Here is a 20,717-nt window from a genome sequence, read left to right as displayed (position 1 = left end):
TGTGTGTGTGTGTGTGTGTGTGTGTGTGTAGATAGATAGCAGTCTGGAAAGAATCCAAGGACTTCAGCTATTCTCCCATTCTCAAGATTTGCCACTTTGAGACTTTTCTCAGAGGGTCTGTCTTTCAGTTTTCTCACTTGCAAAATAAGGGAAATAATATTTACCTTGTTGGCTTTACAGGTCAAATGTCAGTAAAACATCTAGTTTCATTCTTTGCACATAATAGGCCTTCAGAATGATCATCTTTTATTATTAATACAACATCTTCACTGTTCTCAGAGGGGAGCAGGAAAAGCCCTCCCCACCCTTCTCCAGATGAGGTTGGTTTCAGGCTGCCCAGAGAGAGCTCATGGTGCTGGCTTCGAGACTGCAGCTCTCTTGCAGTCGGCCATCGACCCTGCCACAGGAGGCTTTGAACCTTAAGTAACTGGGGGATGCACCCCTATTTCCCTTACGTTCATGTTCCATTTTGCGCTTTTTGCCATCCTTGCCAAATTTATCCGAAAGAACTTAGGAAAATAACATGAACAGGACAGAGAGACTTATTTGTACATAATTGAAAAAGTAACTGCTCTAAGTATGGATTTACGTGAAAAAAGTAGGATTGTGTTTGCAACTGTCAGTTCAGCTCATCTTTTGTCCCTCTTGCCCTCCTTGTTCATGGAACTGACAGACTTATTTAGAAAGGAATCACAGTGCTAGGGAGGGAGCTAGTCTGGGGTCCTCCTAGGTGCCTGGCTAGAGCCCTCGCTCCTTCCCTGGGGCGGTGTCAGAGGTGAGCAGCCCGGGACACCGAGAAGGCACCTCCATGAGCCTGGCTGCACTGCTCCCTGCCTTGGCTGTGTGTAGTTGACGGAGCTTCAGCTCCCAGGACCTGAGGGACATGTGCCACTTGCACATCCAGGTGCACTGCAGGGGCTGGTGTCCAGCATAGCCAACACTGGCTGAGACTGTCCAAGACAGGCAGCCGAGATGCCGGGAAGCTAGGGTTGTCAGACACAGGTGTGCTAAGGAGGTAAAAGGTGCAGAGTCGGGTTTTCAAAGAGTTCCTGCAAAGTCTTTTTGGCTACACAGTGAACACGTGGGCAGACATGGACATGTGGTGTCCCACCCTGACCTCAATCTCAGCAGCTTCCAGGCACTGGTGAGCCTGGCCTATTTCAAGCCTGAACCGCATTTTTAGAATCAGTTCACCTGTTTCCCTTTGGGGTGGAATTAATTTGCTTTGCCTTGCCTCTATCCATGAAAATATTCTGTCTCTTTGTCTCACACATGCCTAAAGATCAAGGTGTTCCACAGAAGGGGGCAGGATGCTCAGTAAGGTGGTGCGGTGACAGGCACCTCCCAGAAGCTGTGCGCCAGGGCAGTTTCTGCTCTCAGCTCTGTTTACTGATAGCTCCTCTTTACTGAACTCTTTCTGTGTGCCTGGTGTTTTGCGAAGTCCTCCGCAGTCTGGGTGCTCACGGTGGATGTGAGTAGCATCCACCGAGATGTTGCAAAGCGGCAGAGTAACAGTGGCTGTCCCGGTGCCCAGATGCAAATCAGGAACTCCGGCCTGGCATCCAGCAGCCTGCCTGTGAAGACACTGAATGTTCTTTCCTTTCTTAGATTTCATTACACTCGGATTTTGTTTTCAACACAAAGAATGATCAGTGTTTGAGGTGATGGTTGTGCTCGTTACTCTGACTTGATTACACATGGTATACATGGACCAAAATATCACTCTGTACCATAAATGTGTACAATTATTACATATCAATTAAAATAATAATAAAAACATGAACCAAACAAACAGAAAAAGATGCCCCCGAGTGGATTGTTTTCAGAATCCGTGACTTACCTCATCCTTCTAATCCTATCTGGCTTAGATCAAAGTTATCATTTTAAATACATTTATTTTACAACTATTAAAGTGATTTAATTACAAATTAAAAAAAAAAAAAACAACTTGGAGCTTCTAGCAAAACTGGATGTGTGTTCTACAAGGCAGAGTGACTGTGTCATGCTTTGGGGACAGAGTCATCTGTGTCCCCCAGAATGGGACCCTTGTAAGGAGCAAGGAGACTGATCCCCGGATGCCCATTCACAGACGTGCGTCTCCCGCCTCCTTCTGTGCCCTCTTGTGTCCCGTCTGCAGATGCACTCACAGACTCCGCCTGCCTGGAGCTTTAGAAACCCCACCCTGGCGTTTCCTTAGAGTATTTCCCTTTTGCTGACTTTCCCACAGTGTTATCATAGAAAGAGCTTTGACAAAAATAGGAACCCTGTGTCCTTTGCCCCTTTTGAGCATCTCAGGATTCTCTTGTTTTTTGTCCTTGGTTACTCTTCTGCTCACCACCATTCCTGTTAACTGTTCAAGGCAGGTGGGCGGAAACTCAGGCGGTCCATGAGTGGCCTCCTGGCCGGCTAGGGCTGGAGCCACTGGAAATACTTGGTGTGGGTTCCATGGGATCTTTGGTGGCATCAGGGTTTCCATCGATGATGTTATGGCTGGCCATGGGACCAGCCTCAAAACTTGCCAGTGTTTTCAGGGGACTGGCCAGAGCCCCTGCTTTAGTCCTGGTCCTCAGCAGGTCTGTTTTTCTCTCTCTCCACAGCAATCGCTGCTCGAGAAGCAGAGAGTCCTCATCCAGCAGCACGAGGATGCGAAGGAACTCAAAGAGAACCTGGACTGCCACGAGCGCGTCGTGTTTGACATCCTGGCCAGCTATCTCGGCGAGGACAGCCTCACGGACTACGAGCACTTCGTGAAGATGAAGTCAGCCCTCATCATCGAGCAGCGGGAGCTGGAGGATAAAATACGCCTTGGCAAAGAGCAGCTCAAGTGCTTGTCCGACAGCCTTCAGCCCGAGAGAGGCAAATAAGAGATCCGTCCGGTGGAGGACGGACATGGGGGCTTCAAGCTCTGTCCCCAAGGATGCAAGTGCAAAGCCCAGCCTGTATTCGTATCCTGCAGAGAGGATCCTCCAATAGCAAAGTGGCTGTTAGAAAAGAAATAACTTCCGTGTGTGTTTGGGATGATTTATTTAATCTTTTAGTTTCCCCGTTGAATGCTAAGCAGAGAGGTTCACCCTCAGCCGTCCTCCTCTCACCATAGCTGCCCATAATGCCGGGCTCTGCTGAATGGTGAGTTGCTACCATGCAGGCTGTGGGCGGGGTCCAGGTGCCCGCAGTGGTCATTTCCAGTGGGAGATCTGCTGCTCCTCCTGTCTTCAGACACTGAACCCACAGCTCAGGAGGCAGCTGAGTGTCATTAAGGTGCATGAGCGTGGAGACCCTGGTGCGCATGTCTTCTCTTGTGATGCATCACGTGTGGCTGCCACGTTCAGTCCCTGCTCACTCAACAGTGTGTGTCTTCGTTGTCTCTGTCATATAATGATGTTCTCTGACCCAGCAAAAATGATGATGGTAATGATAATTTATTAATATTTTGGAAAGATAAAAAGAAAAAAAGGTTAAAGAAAAGTTAAGTTTCCTAATGGTTAAAAACAACTGAAATGAACAAACTATGCATTGGGCTCACTCATTCTAAGATTAAAGTTGCCACTTAAATAATGTGCATGCTTTAAAACATTCACACACAAGCAAACAAATAGTCCTTCTCACCCTACGCCACAGTTTAAATGATAAATTACTTGGTTAAAGGTGTGCCCCCAATAATGTGTTTGTTAGCCATCTGTTTCCCAAGACCAAGAGAGTGTTTCTTAAGTTACTTTTCCCCCCGAACATTTATTTTGTGTGCCTGTGGTCATTAATGATAACTGGCTACTTTTCTTTTTTGCCTCCTTGAATCTGTTACCATGCCATGAGGGCCACATCCCACGTAATGTGAGACTCCTCCCTCTCTTTGTCCCGAGGTCCAGTGGACTACACGACTCCTACACTTGATCTTTTTCTTCCACAGAGTTTAAAGATTCTGTGTCCTTTTCATTCGTTGAAGGGGCAAAATTCTAAAGAGAATCTGATTCACTAAAAACATTGTCATGCTGTCACTTTCCGTGTGACAAGTTGCAGACAGAGAGAAAATATTTGCAAATCATGTATCTAACAAAGAAAATTTGTATCCAGAATGTATAAAGAACTCACAAAACTTAACAGTAAGAAATACAAACAGCCTAATTAAAAAGTGGGCAAACGACTTGAATAGACACTTCACCAAAGAGGATATATGCGTGGCAAATAAGCACATGAAAAGATGTCCAACAGCCTGCCGATGGCTTGGTTATAATTTATTGTATCTCAAAATTGTAGATCTGGGTGTTTCTTCAAAAAAATGTTGATCTAATTAAATGCATGGTTAGTCGTGAGCCAATCCTTCAGATGTCTTCATGTCGAGGTAGTATAATAACAGGGCATCTGTTCTATCACGGGATTGTTTTAATCCTCATTGCCACTTAATCCCATAGAAGAAGTTTTCCAGCAGGTGGGGACATTTCCCTTTGTCAGCAGTGACCACAACCTTACCAAAGCGTTCACGCACATGCGCACAGATGTCTTAAAGGACCGAATCCACGCTTCCTGAGCCAGAGGGGCTGGGCTGGGCTCCGAGGCACTGCGCGGTCGGTAGCTAGCGCGCTGCAGAGAGCCGAGTCCGAACCAGCCAGCTTCCATAATGCAGGCAGCACACCGCCTTTTTGGCAGCCTACCAATGCAAAAAGGATAAATGTCTTTTCACAAGTGTTTCTTCCTGTTACATTAAGCTATTTCTAACTCGGAAAATCCCTGATCTGCCAATGAAGTGTCCTGCTCCTTTCCAGCTGGCAGTCCCTTGCTGTGAACATCGGTCACGTCACAAAAGCTGAAGCTGCTGTCCATGGACCTCCTTGCTTCCTCGGAGAGAGCCGAAGTGATTTCAGAGTGTTTTGTTTTTAATTTAGATAAAGCTTTCACCTGTGATTCTTTCCCTTCAAGTACAGTATTGTGATCATTTTGATATGTATGTAAAATGTGAATAATTTGTGTGTCTGTACCCAGCCTTTTGATGTCTTTTTAGGACTTTCTCTTATACATAGCAATATATAGTGCCCTAGTATCTTTTCAGCAAAGCACATTATCGTCACAACTGTCCTGTCTGTTCCTGTTTGCCTCTTAAATGTCTGGCTAGCAGGGACCCAAAGATTCAGTGAGTGCATGTACATAACTCTGTATATAGTTATATTATTACATATAAAACAATCTGGTGCTAATGGGAGGCCCTTGGCAATCTTAGGTGGAGGCTGACCCCTCGCCCTGTGTCTTAGCGCAGGTGTGGAATGCCTGTGCAGTGCGATTTCGGTCAGGAGTGTGGCCTGTGGCTTGTATCCTTCAGTCCACCAAGGCAAATGTGTACAGAGTTCAGGCTCGACTCATCACTTACCTAAATAACAGATCATCCTGCTTGACTGTAACAAAATAAATACTGTCTCTCCAAGTGAATGGAGCATGTCTTTGATTTATGTTACAGCTTTGATCAGTGTTACAGCTTTTTTTTTTTAAAGAGTCAGAATATCCTTGCCATATGTCAGATTCTTATTTTAAACCATTTGAGTAAAGTGTGCTATTGGTTATCTGTGTGTAATTTACTTATGCCGGTCTAGTTAAGGCCAATCAGTTTGCAGTCAGGAGAAAGTCAGGGACACAGGTCATATCAGTTAACTGTTGCCCCAGTAATGCTGCATAACTGTAAGATCTCAGCAGTGTACAGTGAGAAACGTTTACTTGGCTCGTGAATTTGTGGATCATCAGCTGGCCCAGGCTGGGCTCTGTGCTGTGTGCCTCTCATCTTCCTCCTGGGACCAGCAGTCTGGCCTGGGCATGTCCAAGGCAGATGCACGAAGCAGGAAGCCCCGCCACAAAGGTGCTAGTTACAGCTTTGGTCCTATCACACCTGCTAACCTTCCACTGGCCAAAGCACATCACATGGCCTAACCCAGAGTCGAAGGGCATGAACAGGTGCCACCTCTGTAGTAGAAGAAATTATACTGTCATGTGGCGGAGTATGGACACAGGGAGGTGCGAAGATTCGGACTGCCAATGGGCTCTGGCACTGGTGCCTACTAAGATGGAGTGGCACTAAAGTGTTAGGAGCGTGGAGCAAAGCCACCTCTGTCACCTCCTAGTTGTAAGGCCATAAGCAAGTGACCTAGGCACTCTGGGGCCCAGCTTCCTCTCCTGAAACTGGAGATGAACTGTGAGATCACGTGAGTCGATGCACGTCAGTACTCATAGAACCCATGCCTGGTTCAGAGAAGCCCTGTCCGAGCTGCGAATGCTGTTGTTTTCTCATTACAGTCTGGAGCTGGAGGAAACGCCACAACCACCGGAGAGCCAGTTGGTGTCTTCTGGGTTGGTAAGATTAGAAATGCTTCTGTTAAGGGGCAGATTTGTGGGACCTCAAGGTTAAGGCCATTGGAATTGTCGGAGGACAGTTTTTAATAAAATAATGCAAAATTAGGTTGGAGAATATTTCAAATTTTAAAAATTCACAACAAATTAGATTTTAAAAAGCAGACAAATACACATTCTGTTTTTATTTTTGGCTTCTACCATTCTACCAGGCTATGTCAGCCTGACTTATTTGAGTTCTGAAATGATGAAATTGGGCTGGGTCAGTTGGTTAGAGTGTAATGTAACACCAAGGTCAAGGGTTTGGATCTCCACACAGGCCAGCTGCCAAAATAAGTTAACGAAATGATCAAGAAATTCGTACACAGGAGCAATTCAAATGCAGTTTTAGATGCTGCTGTGATGTTAGGCCATGCGGTTGTATAATCAGATGGCCATTTTGCAGGTACCTCAACTCATAGATGTCAGCGTGCAGGAGTTTCTTCCTGAGCACTTGTGTGTTCAGGCTGATGTACTGCACTGGTGACAGTTTTGTCTGCTCTGTGGTGTGGACCCATCAGACTTCACCGAGATGGCATGCGTCGGGTACACAGGTACACTGACACACAGTCTGAGACGTGGGGATGCAGCACACGTCCTATTGGAGGAAACCAAGGCAGCCTGACAACAAGATGTTATGTATGATCCTGGAAGGAATCCCAGAGTAGAAAGAGGACATTAGTTGGACAATTGGTGAAATTTGGGAAAGAGCTGTTGCTATGGGTTGAATGTCTCCTCCAATACTCATGAAACTTAATACCCAATGTGGCAATTTTGAGAGGTGGGGCATGTAAGAGGTGCTCGGATCACGAGGGCCTTGTGAGTGGATTAATTCATGGGTTAATGGGTTATCAGAAGTGGGACTGGTGGCTTTGTAAGATAAGGAAGAGAGACCTGAGCTATCACATTCAGCCCCCCTCCATGTGGTTTCCTGCACTGCCTCAGGACTCTGCAGTGTCCCTGCCAGCAAGGAGGCCCTCGCCAGATGTGCCCCTCACCCTTGGACTTCTCAGTCTCCAGAACTGTAAGAAATAAATTTACTTCCTTTATAAATTACCCAGTTTCAGGTATTCAGTTACAAGGAACAGAAAACAGGCTAAGACAGTCTGTAGGTGATAATAGTGTATCGATGCTAATTTTTTAATTCTGATCCTTGTACTGTGGTTTTGTAAGTGGTTTCCATTTGGGAAGCCTGGGTGATGAATATGTAAAGATACTTGTGCTATTTGCCACTTTTTAAAGTCTGAATCATTTCAAAATGGATAATAATTTTAAAAATTAAGGGAGATTGTCCTTCAGCCTTATCCGAAGAGCCTTTACTCATATGTTGTAACATTCTAGCACTTTCATCCACTACCTAAGAGGAGCTTTAAGGTGGAGTTCCAGTATTTTATCATAAACAAAAGGATCCAATATGATATGACTCAGTGTTGCATAATGTGGGTCCTGCTTGCATTTCTGACCCCAGCAGCTGTAGCACTTCAGTGAGTACAGGGGTGGCCCCGAGTAGAGGGGTGGCCCTGGCAGGTGTGGTGGGAGAGGGCACAGGAGCAAGCCCCTAATGGGAAATGCGGGTTTTCTTCATCAGCAAGGCCTAGTGTTGTTATTCTCAGCCCTGAGACGAGAAAGGAGGGAGAGCTCCAAGAAGGCAGGGCTGTGACCCGTGAGAGATGCTGGTTTGTGAAGGTTCAGGGACAGACAAGGAATCTGTGTGTGATGGCGATCAGAAGAGTCCCCTCCAAAGAACAGCTCAGAGAAGACCTTTTCCTTTGGCGCTGGCTGATTGAGTCTGGGAAGCCCCTGCTATGCATTCCTCCGTTGGGAGTTCTCAGCATACTGAGGTTTCCAAGAAAGTCTGCAATAAAGAGTCCTATTTATCTTTTTGCTCAGGGTTTCCCAAATATATTTGAGCTTCTGTTGCCACCACACCAATAGGTGCTTTAAAATGTAATACCAATCAGAATGCCCAGATGCCTCGACAGACACAGTTCTACAGATGGTAACTCCTGGTGGCAATGTGGGACTGTTGGATATAAGGGGGTCTGTCCCTTGAGATGGAGGGGAGGACCTTACAGTTGTCTGTCTCCATATAAGACTGTGGCCTTTAAATTTGGTTTTGCATAATTCCTTTTTTTTTTTTTTGGTGGCTGGCTGGTATGGGGATCTGAACGCTTGGTATTAGCAGGACCATGCTGTAACCAACTGAGCGAGCTGGCCAGCCTAATTTTGGATAATTCTTTATCCAAATTAGCTTTGGATATGAGAGAAATGATGCAAAACACACATACAGATACACACACACACACATGCATTCCTATGTGCGTGTATGTATACGCATAGCTAACAACGTACTTACATGTTAAAAAATATTTCTGTGCCAAAGACATGATTGGCATCTTACACTCCTTATGAAGGGCCACCTACCCAATAGTGACACAGCTCTCATTAGCTCATAGGTCTCCTGGTACAGCCCCACTCCCCACATCCATTTCTCCCATCCGATGGCCCCGTCTTTCTTATTGCCATCTCCACTCTGTGCTGTGCCAACAGCCTGTGGCAACAGTTCTAGGATTTACTCAAGAGGAATGAAAGTGTCTTAGGCCCTTAACATGCACTATCCCCTTTTATCCCTAGAATGGTCATTTTCCCTCCCATACAGGTAAGGACTCTAAGGCTTTTCAGAGAGGTTAGGTAACGTGTCCAGTGTCACACAGCCGGGAAGTGGCAGAGCTAGAAGTCAGTCCCGATCTTAACTTCGGGTTCCTCTTCCTCAGGGAACCTATGGGATGCTCTGGGGGAGGAGGTTTTTTACTGTAAATGATGCTCCACTTGAGGTTGACCTGGGAGGCCTGATAAATAGAAAATGGAAGGTATATTCAGAGAGTAGAATATGCACAGCAGTGAACAGGAGTAAGTTCCATGGGTGAATCTCAAGAGAATTCTGCTGAGTGAAAGAATCCAGGCAGAAAAGAGCTCAGCCTGGGTGGTGCATTTATATGAAGTTCCCGAAGATGCAATAATGGCAGGAGTGGGAAGACTGGCTACCTCCACAGCCGGCGTAGAGATGTCCTGGAAATGGCCTTCATCTTCCTCTGTCGGCTAGGTGCACAGGTGTCCCGACATGGAGAAACCACCTGTGTTCAGTGGAGATGTGTGCCCTTGATGTGAGCTACACCATGATGTGAGGCTTTTGCTGTGCTTTAACAGGCATGGCTAGGAAGGAAGCAGTAACGACCTTTGGGTCAATTTGTTGAAAATGATGAGCTGTTCTTAGTTCTTCAGGTGTTTTTCCTGGGGTTTTGTCCACAGGGTTTGGTTTATATGTGTGTTTTATAAGTTTTGACTCCCTCCCCTCTGTGCTGTCTATGATGGTCAGATCTTAATTTGTATGTTTTGCCTCTTCTTACACTTTGGGCTATAAAGGAGAGCAGGTCCTGTGATTCAATCTGATTATTTCCATAGTCAAAACCTGGAAACAGCCCCAAGGTTGATCAGTAGGAGAATAAAGCAACAGACGGTGGTCTGTTTATACAGTGGAATGCTACTCAGGGGTATAAAGGCATGGACTACGAGTCACACAGGAGTACACGTGCATCTCAGGAGCATCATGCTGAGTGACAGGCGGCTGACACACACGAGACCTGCTGCACAGCTTCATCTACGTGGGCTTCTAGAATGGGTCAAACAACGTGTGGTAGGAAACATCAAGATAGTGGTTGTCTCTGGGGTGGGGGTTGATTAGAAATGGGCATGGGGCCCCTTCTGGGGTGAGGTTAACATTCTGGATACGCTTGAACAACTAAACATTTTAGCAGAAGAGTATGTCCCTGTTCGTATCCAGTCATAAAATTATCGGCCCATGAACAGACCAGGAAGATGTGCAGCCCATTCTAATCGAAGGAAGCAGAAAAACAATAGCATGTGCAGAGAGACTTTCAAATAAGAAAGATGCTGAGCATGAAAATTTTATTTTATTTTATTTTATTTTATTTTGAGATTTTCTGAAATTTGTTAATAAAATGACTTACTACAAATGTTTGTTAAATAACAAACGATTTAAAACTTCTCTTTATACATCTCCCATTACCTTTGGGCCAGATGCTGCTGTCAACTGTTGACCACTTTAGGCCCTTTCAATGTGTCAGCGTAATGCAAGTCTCAAGTTTTATTTCTCCTCCTTACAAGAGACCCAAGGCTTATTCTCCAGTACAACCCTAGATTGTATGCTTGCTGAGCCTTCAACTTCAATTTTTATTTCACTGTCACTTTATTTTTTGCCCTTTGGAGATTTTCCTTATTTTCTTGTGAGCACAATAATGCAGTATTTGTGGTGGAAATTTCATTCAGATGTGTGCTTTGCCAGACTCCTGGAAGTGGGCTTCACTAACTTTAACTTGTGATTTTATGTCTTCCCTGACTATGTGTGTATAAGTATACTGTAATAATTATTTTTCATAAAATATATGGCTTTACAGGAAAATATAAATTACCAAATTTAACTCAGGAAAAGTAGAAAGTTTAAATAGATAAAAACAAAGATAGTGAATCTGAAAATATAAACAAAATATTACCTCCAGGGCAGGAATAGATTATTGTGATGGTACACAATCTTTCAGAAAATAGAAATATATGGACAGCAACACAGTTGATTTTATTAAAACATTACCATATTATCCAAATAATAGAAAATTTTCCCAAAACTTTAGTAAGTGCCTATGTGTATTCAAAATTCTAGGTCAGAGGTTCTAGGCATACAGAGATGAATCTCATTTCTGCTTTCAAGTTCCCAGACTAGTCATGAAAATTTTATTTACATATTCTGTTTGTCTAAAGTTTCCAGTCCTAGGACTGTAGAACGTATATTTGGAATTAGAGTCCTTTTTAAACTCTGACTGGCAAGAGCATTTTCTTCATAAACAGATCCAAAGAATCCAAATAGTAGCAAATGTTAGATGTTGTCTTAGGCCATCTGGGCCACTGTAACAAAGTACCATAGACTGAGTGGCCCAAACAGCAGACATGTGCTTCTCACAGTTCTGGAGGCTGGAAGTCTGAGGTCAGGGCACCACCACTGTTGCGTTCTGGTGAGGACTCTTCTGATTGCTGACTTCTCATTGCATCCTCACCTGTCACAAAGAGAGCAAACTAGCTCTCTGGCCTCTTAAGAAGGCACTGATCCCATCCATGAGGGCTGTGCCCTCAGGACCCAATCACCCTCCAAAGACCCCACCTCCACATACTATCACACTGGGGGGGTCATTTCAACATGGGGATTGGGGTGGGGGACACAAGCATTCAGTCCATAACAGATGTCAACTTCTTGGTATCCTGTTACACCTCTTTTCTCTGTGTAACGGATACTAAGAAAAAGAATTATGCAAATACTCAAGCACTATGTATGCATTGAGGCCCAGACACACTGCACTTTGGTAATTTCTCCATCAGGAGGAGCGAAATCGAGTGTGGCAGCCACCTCCAAAGTTAGCCTCTCCCTTTTATTGTAAAGACAAGGAAGTTTTACAAGAAAATTCAGTTGATTTAACCATTACAAAAACACAAGGATATCAGCAGAATTATGGCTGACAAATGGAAAACTAGTAAAATCATTGAAATTAGCTAAGTGACATTCCATAATGCAATTTACAAAAGGTAAAGTCAATCCGCCAACAAAAGCTTGACCTTAGGAAACACTGTTTTTACCTACAGCAATTTCCCCAGCATTTTTACATATCAATCAAGTAATTACCTGTCCTTGAGCCAGCAACCTTGCTGTGTTACAGTTCTATAGCTTACAACGGAGACTTTAGCCTGGGGCAAGTTTCCTGTCTTTTGCAAGGTTAACATTTCTATATGTAATCCCAAAAGGTTAGGCTAAATCAGATACGACAGGGCTTTGGAGGCCCTGTGAAATACATTTGTTTTATAGTGTACTCAACAGTATCCTGTGTATAAGAAAAGTATTTTTCTTCAGCAACATCTTTCTAAATTTAAGTGAAAAAGAACCCAAAATGATATCTAAGAAGTAGAAGGTGGTGTATTTGTCAATGTGTAAGACAGCCATGACCTACAGGGCAGAAGGAAAGGGACAGGCCTTGTGGAACTTCCAGTCTGTATATTCACCTTGAAGTGACAAAATATTAATTCTAAGTAGGCTGTGGAACACGTGTATTATGATCCTCAAAACAACTACAGACAATCTAACAGATAGAGTGGTTTATAGAATGTCTTCTCTACATGAATGTCTTCTCTACATGTGGTTTTAATAGTTTTCCTTTTAGTCCAGTAGTAAAGTTCGTTGGATGTGCTTTGTACTCAAATCTTTGCACAATCTCTGCTCATTTGCTTAGGAGAAATTCCTTGTCATGGGAACACCGAAGGCAAAGTGGAGTTTTGACTTCCACATGACATCTAGCCCTCCGCACTGGCTTGCTGACATCATTGGCCTTTTTGTCCATCTCATTTCTTATTACAGAAGCCACATCTGAAGCTATGCCCAATCACTATTTCACCATGTGTACTATGTCCCAACAAGCCCATGACTCAACTGGGAGGTCACTTCCCATGAATTAACCATGTCCTTCCTAATGTGTTCATTGTCGATGGCCTTTCACAATTACATCTCACCCAGGTCAGTGCCACCTCTGCTGACACCTGCATTCATACACTGCCATTGCTTTAAAACATGTCATTACCTCCCTGTGATATGAATTAAATACAATGTGGGAGGGACAAGAGAGACTTGAGATGGACTCTGATGGTTCACTGGTAAACATACTCTGCCCCCCAAGGCTAACAGACAAAGAAGAGACATGACCAAGAAAAGACACCAAAGACAGTGCTGTGGCCCAATGAAGAACGGGCACTGCCATGGTGGCCGTGCCTAGCAACTGGGAATTTAGAAGGTGGGAACAGTGGCTGGTGGAATGCAGTGACAAGTGGAAGGCCGAGGCAAGGGCCTCAGAATCGAGACTGGCCCAGATTGTGGCTCAGAAGCCAGTGACAAAGGGCTGAGACGGACGTCTGAGAGGAGCTGTGTCCACCCCAGACCTGCCACCCAGCGAGCTGGCTGTTCTCCCCGCGACTCGCGGCTCACTTGGAGACCACATCACTGGTTAGTGGAGCCTTAGTCCTTCTTTGCTGTGTTGTTTTAAATTGGGGTAAAGTGTACATGACAAAGTTTACCATTTGAACCATTTTGAATGTACAGTTCAGTGGCATTGAGGACATTGACATTGTGTGCCACCATCACCACCATCCACATCCAGAACTTTTTCATCTTCCCCAACTGGAACTGTCCCCATTAAACACTGCCGACCTTAACTCTGTCCTCACTCCCCCGCTCCCAGACCCTGATACCCATAATTCTACTTCCTGTCTCTGAGTTTGACTCCTCTAGTACTTCCCATAAGTGCTATCAGACATTGTTTGTCTTGTGTGTCTGGCTTATGTCACTTAGCATGATGGCCTTGAGGGTCATCCATGTTGTAGCGTGTGTCAGAATTCCCCTCCTTCCTTTTTAAGCCTGTAAGTAGGTGTGACATTCCACTGTCTGGATGCACCACGTTTCGCTTATGACTCATCCACGGACGGACACTTGGTCCCACCTCTTGGCTGCTGTGAATAGTGCCGCCATGAACGTGGGCGTGTGAATATATTTTTGAGTTCCTGCTTTCACTTCTTTTGGGCATAGACCCAGAAGTGGAATTGCTGGATCATATGGTAATTCTGTCTACTTTTTTCAGAAATCGCCATATTTTCCATAGCGGCTGCACCGTTTTTTACATTCCCGCCAGCAATGCACAGGGTTCCAGTTTCTTCACGTGCTCAGCAGTACTTGTTATTTTCTGGTTTTGTTGTTGATTTTAATGATCCTAATGGATGTGAAGTGATAGCACATTGTGCTCAATATATTTTAAGGCAGGTAGAGTTAAAAGAGAACAGAGAAAATGTCAACACAGATACTGAGGATAAAAATATGTATGTAACAATTAATAATACGCTTGGAACTACACTTGTAAAAAAATAGCCCTCTGATTTCCATCTGTTTGATTTTTCATTCTACAAATATTGAACAGCTTCTCTGACAGCCTTTTCTTTCCTAGCCCCGTCCCCACCTCCACAGTGGAGGTCATCCCTTGATCCAACAGAGGCCGCCTGAGATAAGGAAGAAGTTCTCCCACCAGTGCCCAACCCAGTCTCCCTTCCCAGAGGTAAGAACTTTTACCATTTCCTGCACCCACTCTCTATCATAAGCAAACATGTTTTATAGCTTGTATAATATATATATGCACATATTTTTATAATTATATATTTATTTTCTAATATATATATGAACGTGTATTATATAAAATATATAATTAACTTTTACAGAAATGGACCTTCCTATACAAACTCTTCTGCAACTGAAGTTTTTACTTAGCAAAGTATTTTGAACAGTTTTCCTTGCCAGGACACCTCCCCTTGCTCTATCTCTCTCAGTCTGTCTCTCTGTCTCTGTGTCTCTCTTTCTTTAATGAAAACCATGTGTGTGTATGGTACATAAATAGTGCCCGAAGGCATACTGTGAACAGGGCATTGCCCTCCCATCCCAGACCTCACTCCCAGAAACTGCCTTCAGTGGTTCCAGGTGCTGTCTTTCCAGAACATTCCATGCATATTCAGATGTATGGTAAGAAGACATGTGTATCCTTTCATATTTACACAAATTATAAAATACACATTGTTCTGTAACGTTTACCCTTGGTAATGGATCTTTCTTCCTCAATGCATGCGTGTGCATGTACACACACACACACAAACACACACACACACACACACATACTGACACACCTCTGTATATGTGTGTAAATATGGGTGGGAGGTGTCTTCACTGGTTTTCTGGTCCCACTGTTGCACCTGCAGGCGATTCTCTGTCCCACAGCTCTGGGAAGGAAGAGTTTCTTCATCTCTCTTGTGCATGGACCTCTATGAGTTGAGGACAAAGTGACTTCTCTAATGTGGCTTTGCCAGCAGTGAAGAATCCCTCACCTTTAGAGACAGAGTCTGCGCTCCCCATCTCTGGCCCAACCCTGGGACGTCAGAGGGAGCCCACAACTTTAACTCATTAATTAATTGTCGCTCCCTTCCAAACAGTGTTCTCCCAAATGCATTGTACTGGAGACTGGTGGGCTCAGTTGCCCAGTGTCCCTGGGTAGCAGAGTCTGTGCCAGCATAGGCTGTGTCGTGCCATCTCTTCCACTCACTGAATTCCTCTCTGTAACAACAGATGCAATTTACCTTGCACATTTAAATGCTTCCTGCCAGCCCACATGTTCCAGCAGCCCGCCCCCAACTGGCAGTTCCTGAAGTCACCTCAAAGGGAATTCTCAAAGTCAGTTAAAGTCACTCAGCCCCACTCTCACATTCCTACCAAGGTTCCAGTTCAATTGTCCCTTCAGACTGATGTATTCAGGATTATGTGGCCATAAAGAATGATTGTTATAAATGTGGCATCTGCCAGGAAGCTTCTGGCCCTGGTAGAGCTTTCTGATTTCAGCCTGGAGTGAGCCTTCCCTGCTTCTGCACGGGATGCTGTGCAGGCTGCTGTGACATCCTCCCTGCCTCGTGGGCTTTGGCCCTGTGCCTCCTCTGCACCTGTCCCATCAAGGCTCCCACCTCGCCACACAGAGGCCAGATGGATCTTCCTTGAGGGGATGGGGGTCTGTGAACTATTCCTCTGGACCCTTCCCAGCACCCAGGAGAGTGTTTTGCACATAGTAGATGCTCCACAAATGTCTTCCCTCTGTACATACCTTCTCTTCATAGAAGGACACCAGTTACATTGTTTAAGGCTCACCTTAATGACCTCACTTTAATTTGATTACCTCTGTAAAATCCCTAGTTCCCAGTAAGGTATTGGGAGAAATGTAGACAGGAAGGAGGGAAATGTGATGGGAAGAGACTTGCCACATTCTGTCCCCAAAGAAGCAGGTGGGAAAAGGGGAGAAGCTGCACCTTACCAGGAAGGTGGCGCAGATTGGGAGTCAGGAAGCAATTCTATGTGGCCAGAAGAAATCGGGAGCCATCACCGCACCTAAAAAGTTCCGTCTGTTTGCTCATTCACTCACATGTGCCGCCTTTGACCAAGCAGTGCTGGAAGGGCTACGGCATAGTGGTAAACAAGACAGGTAAGGTGAGGAAGACCAGCAAGAAGGAAGGAAGGAAGGAAGGAAGGAAAAAAATAAGACATTGCAGATGGTGACAAAGTAAAGCCAGGAGGGAGCGGGGGGTGATGGCCTGGGAGGTGCCGTTTTTGGAAGATTGGTGAGGAAGGGCCCACTGTGAAGACGATGCTAGGGCAAAGGCTGAAAGCGGCGTGGTGAGGAAGGGAGCTGTGGAGTTTGGTTAGGTCGTAATCTGCAGTACGTATTACGTGACCAAGAAGAGATGTCAGGTGGCAATTAATCTTCCTAATGTGCATTCTTCAAAGTAGGGCATTTGGTTTATACGCCAACTGGAATCCCAAGAAACTAACAAGAGTCAACCCCTCCAAACAGTTCAATTCTCAGTGTGCTGACAAAATTCAGTTTAGTCCTACTGTTCTTCAGTAAAACAAACCAGGGCTCTTTGAAGAAATGGTTGATTCCTTGTGGTACCAGCAAGTAAGGAAGTGCTCAAAAAAGAAAGCAGCCATGGGGAAGGGACACTGGAGCCCACAGGGAAAAAGCTCACTCTGGAAAAAAAAAATTAGTGGGTGAAAAGATGGAAGACAATGAATTCGTATAGTCTCAAAGTAATTCCCCCAAGATATTTATTAAACACAAGAGAAAGATTAAATACAAAGGAAAATAGCTTTACACGAAAGAAATCAGCAGATACTCCCTCATCCAAGTGATGGGGCCCAGCATCCCCAGTCATGAGACATACAGACATTCTGAGCGCCTTGACCTCATGCACTGGGAAGGACACACATAATTTCTGTGTTATTCCAAAGTGTACAAACTCTTTCCAATCATGAAGAAACATCTGGAAAACCAAAATTAGTGGATATTTTGCAAAATATCTGACTAGTACTATCTAATAGTCTCAAGGAGATGAAAGACAAGGAAATACTGAGGACCTGTCACAGGTTGGGGGAGACTAAGGAGATACAACAACTAAAGACAATGTGGGCTCCTGGATCCTTGACCAGAAAAAGGACATCAGTGGGAAAAGTTATGATATTCAAATAAGATCTGTAATTTAGTTAATTGTATTGTGCTGATGTTAATTACCATCATGGTTATGTCAGATCTGAACATTGGGAGTAGCTGGGTAAAGGGTATATAAGAATTCTCTGTATGATTTTGCAAGTTTTTGTAAGTCTAAAATGAGTTTCAAAAACAAGTTTTCAAAACCAGGATTAGTATTAACTTTCCAATGAAAATTCTAGGTAAAGATGTTAAAACCTCGCAATTGTCTGGCCCGCCCAAGTCGACCCCAATGGTTTCAGAGCAGATAATGACGGGATGTAGCAGGGAAAACAATCTTTTGGAATATAGGATTTACAGTACGCTGAGAAAATAAGCCTTCGGACGTTGAGGATTCTTCACCTGGGCCAACCCATAAATGTCCATACCGGCCTTGGTTTCTCTCCTGCTGGGTTGTTGGTTGACCTGGGATGACAGTGATCAGCAGTAGAGGATCTCCAAGGCAAGCTGCAGAGCTACCCGTAATGACGGCATAACAGAGACCCAGGGGGAGCTTTAATTTGAGGAGGGGGAGAGGCAGAGATGAGCCATAGCACAGCGTTCAAGAGAGGCCAAATCTGGGGTTGTGCCCTTCTGTGGAAAAGACCGTTCTTGGATTCTTTTGAGCACAATGAACTGGAAATATTGTGACCCCCAAGAGAAAGATGCCGATGGAAGATTTTCGTGTTCCTCTCACTTGCTTATAGTGGCAATGGCAGGTGGTACATTATCTTGCTGCTCGTCCTCTATTGAAGGTGGGATTCTTCAAGGCTCTGAGCAGCCACCCCCTCCCCTCCAGTGTTGGGGTGGGGGACTAGCAGATCTTATTCCGGGATGGGGGTTTGCCACCAGTCAACCTCCACTGGGCCATTTGGGAGAGGCAGGACACAGGCCATGGGTGGGGAAGATTCTGACTCATATTTTTACGCAAAATAGAATTTGAAGATCTATGTTGACCTCTAATAAGTTTTACTTCTCAATTTTACAGGGATACTGATAGACAATAATTTCTCAATATTTTATACAAACATATATATGAATAAATACGTTTTTTATATGTATTCAGTATGAATATGTTCATTACAGATAATATTTTCCCCAGTGTTGTATAGAAGTGTGTGTATGTGAATATATATTCATTTCACATACACGTAACCCAAGCAAGCTTACTTTTGAAGAGGGTGATTTTTTACAAAGAATACTTAGAGCACAATTACTGACACAAACTTTAAGAAAGCATCTTCCTCTTTCTTACTTTAGATAGAAAACCTATTTCTTAAAAGGGCCATTGAGACGTTCTCCGAAAAAGACCAGTGTCCATAATGAGCCTGTTAAGCCCAACTGCTTCCCAGAAGAAGGAAAGATCAGGGGATCTCAGGCCCCACATAGGAGATTGACTTGAACCATCTTATCTGATAGGAACCCAGATTATGCGGTTTAGACTCTGAAGGTGAATGGATTTTCAAATCACCACTTCCAGGGCCTTAATTGGTCTCAAAGGAGAACATCTTATGGCCCCTGAGGGATTAAAACACATTTAGCGGCAGGGTCAATGCCTTCCAACGCTGTGGAATTCAGTGGACTGTCGCTGTAGAAGAAAGACACAGGTGGACACAGAGAAGGGCTCCAGGAAGACAGAGGTGGTGTCTTTTGTAAGGAGTAACGAAGCGAAGTTCCCGAGTGTTCTGCTGGAAGAATCCGGGGCTTGCCATACCCAGAGATGGCAGCCAGTGATTTAAGCAGGCGCCGGCTGTCCCATTATTCTGTCGTTCCAAGTAGGATGAAGTGCTAACAGACGAGCTTTTTAGAAGTCATGGGAATGAAGTGAGTGGAGGAGTTTGCACCTGTCTGATGTAGTTTTACCTCTCAGAAAAGGAAATGCCAGTGGACACACCCATGGCTGCCGTAAATGGATGAATTTTCCTAAAAGGGTGGTTCCTAATAAATCCAACCAGCAGTAGAACTTAGTAAAGAGCCCAATGGAGTGATCCCCACTGAGTGACCACCTGGAACCCCCTTCTGCCTCGGTGCACCCGCAGACCTCGCCTCACACTCCAGCTGTGGCATTCAGCCTGTTGTGTTGTGATCCATGTGTTGACGCCTCCTTTCCCCATTGATGCAGAAAGCCCTGGAGGTACCACCTTTATTAGCTGGCACACGGTCAGCTTGCAATAAATGCAGAAAAAAAAAAACCATAAGTACATAGTATGATCTTATTTTATCTCTGGGATCAATAAATTTTTCTCTGAAAAATGAGATAACTGTGTTGCATTTCAATGCTGCTTCTTCGAGCAATGAAAATAGAGATGCCTTCAGACATTTTTCCCAGGAATTACATTCTGCTCATTTTGCAGATGATCAGCTTCAGGGAAATCTCTTTCCCGGGTTCCCTCAGAGGGAGCACCACGGACTTCCCTGTCGGAGACTCCATCCTTCACTACCTCCTGCCGCACATGGAAGGGATGCATGTGGAGAGACTGCCTTAAGATAAAACCCGTAAAAACTCACACTTTCCCCTTCTTTTCAAAGGTCAAGGTTTCGTTTTATGTGACATCTTTTCACTGTTGAAAGATCGGAATGCACAAAAAAGAGTGAAGAAAATAAGTATTTTACCACCCAGAGGTGACATTTTGAAGTACTGCCTTCCAAACGTTTATCCATATATACATGGGTGTCTTTTAAAAACAAAGCTGGGGTCATTAAACTACAAGCACACAGAAGGACATATATTCTTTTGCATCCTCTCCCCCTACTTAAAATACAGTGAATATTTTCCTGTAATTAAAACATACGTGTATACGGTGTATATGGTTGAATAATACGGTATATCATCTGGAATTATGAAATATACTTGTGTATCCCCTCTTGCTTCACATATTGTCTCCAGATATTCCTTATTCCCAGTATAATAACACTGCACGTGAGCACTGGCAACCAGACCCTTTGATCCCACACCTCTGATTTATGCACTGCAATCTATTCCAAGAAGTGAAAGATTGGGTCAGAAGACACAATCTTTTTGATATTCTTGATAATCATTTACCAATACATTTCTATGTTTGTATCTTTGTTTGCTCCATCATTTTTTCCAGTTAAAAAAGTAATAGAGTTTAACCTGAAAACATAAAAAGAAAAATCACTAGCAAT

The 20,717-nt window shown here is 44.3% G+C and overlaps 2 protein-coding genes across 2 annotated transcripts in view; both read left to right on the top strand.

Annotated features, from left to right (window-relative positions):
• LOC134367020 (protein Shroom2-like) overlaps positions 1-2,864 on the top strand; it is a 75,454-nt gene extending 72,590 nt beyond the window's left edge. Inside the window, exon 6 of the mRNA XM_063083667.1 lies at positions 2,598-2,864. Within this exon, the coding sequence (XP_062939737.1) occupies positions 2,598-2,864 (267 nt within the window). The remainder of the gene's footprint in view (positions 1-2,597) is intronic.
• Positions 1-20,717, top strand: part of LOC134367168 (G-protein coupled receptor 143-like) — a 363,716-nt gene that overhangs the window by 136,490 nt on the left and 206,509 nt on the right. The gene's annotated exons all lie outside the window — the stretch shown is intronic.

The sequence above is a fragment of the Cynocephalus volans genome, chromosome X (genome assembly GCF_027409185.1).
Source record: "Cynocephalus volans isolate mCynVol1 chromosome X, mCynVol1.pri, whole genome shotgun sequence".
NCBI lineage: Eukaryota > Metazoa > Chordata > Mammalia > Dermoptera > Cynocephalidae > Cynocephalus > Cynocephalus volans.
This window is presented reverse-complemented; position numbering and strand designations above follow the sequence as displayed.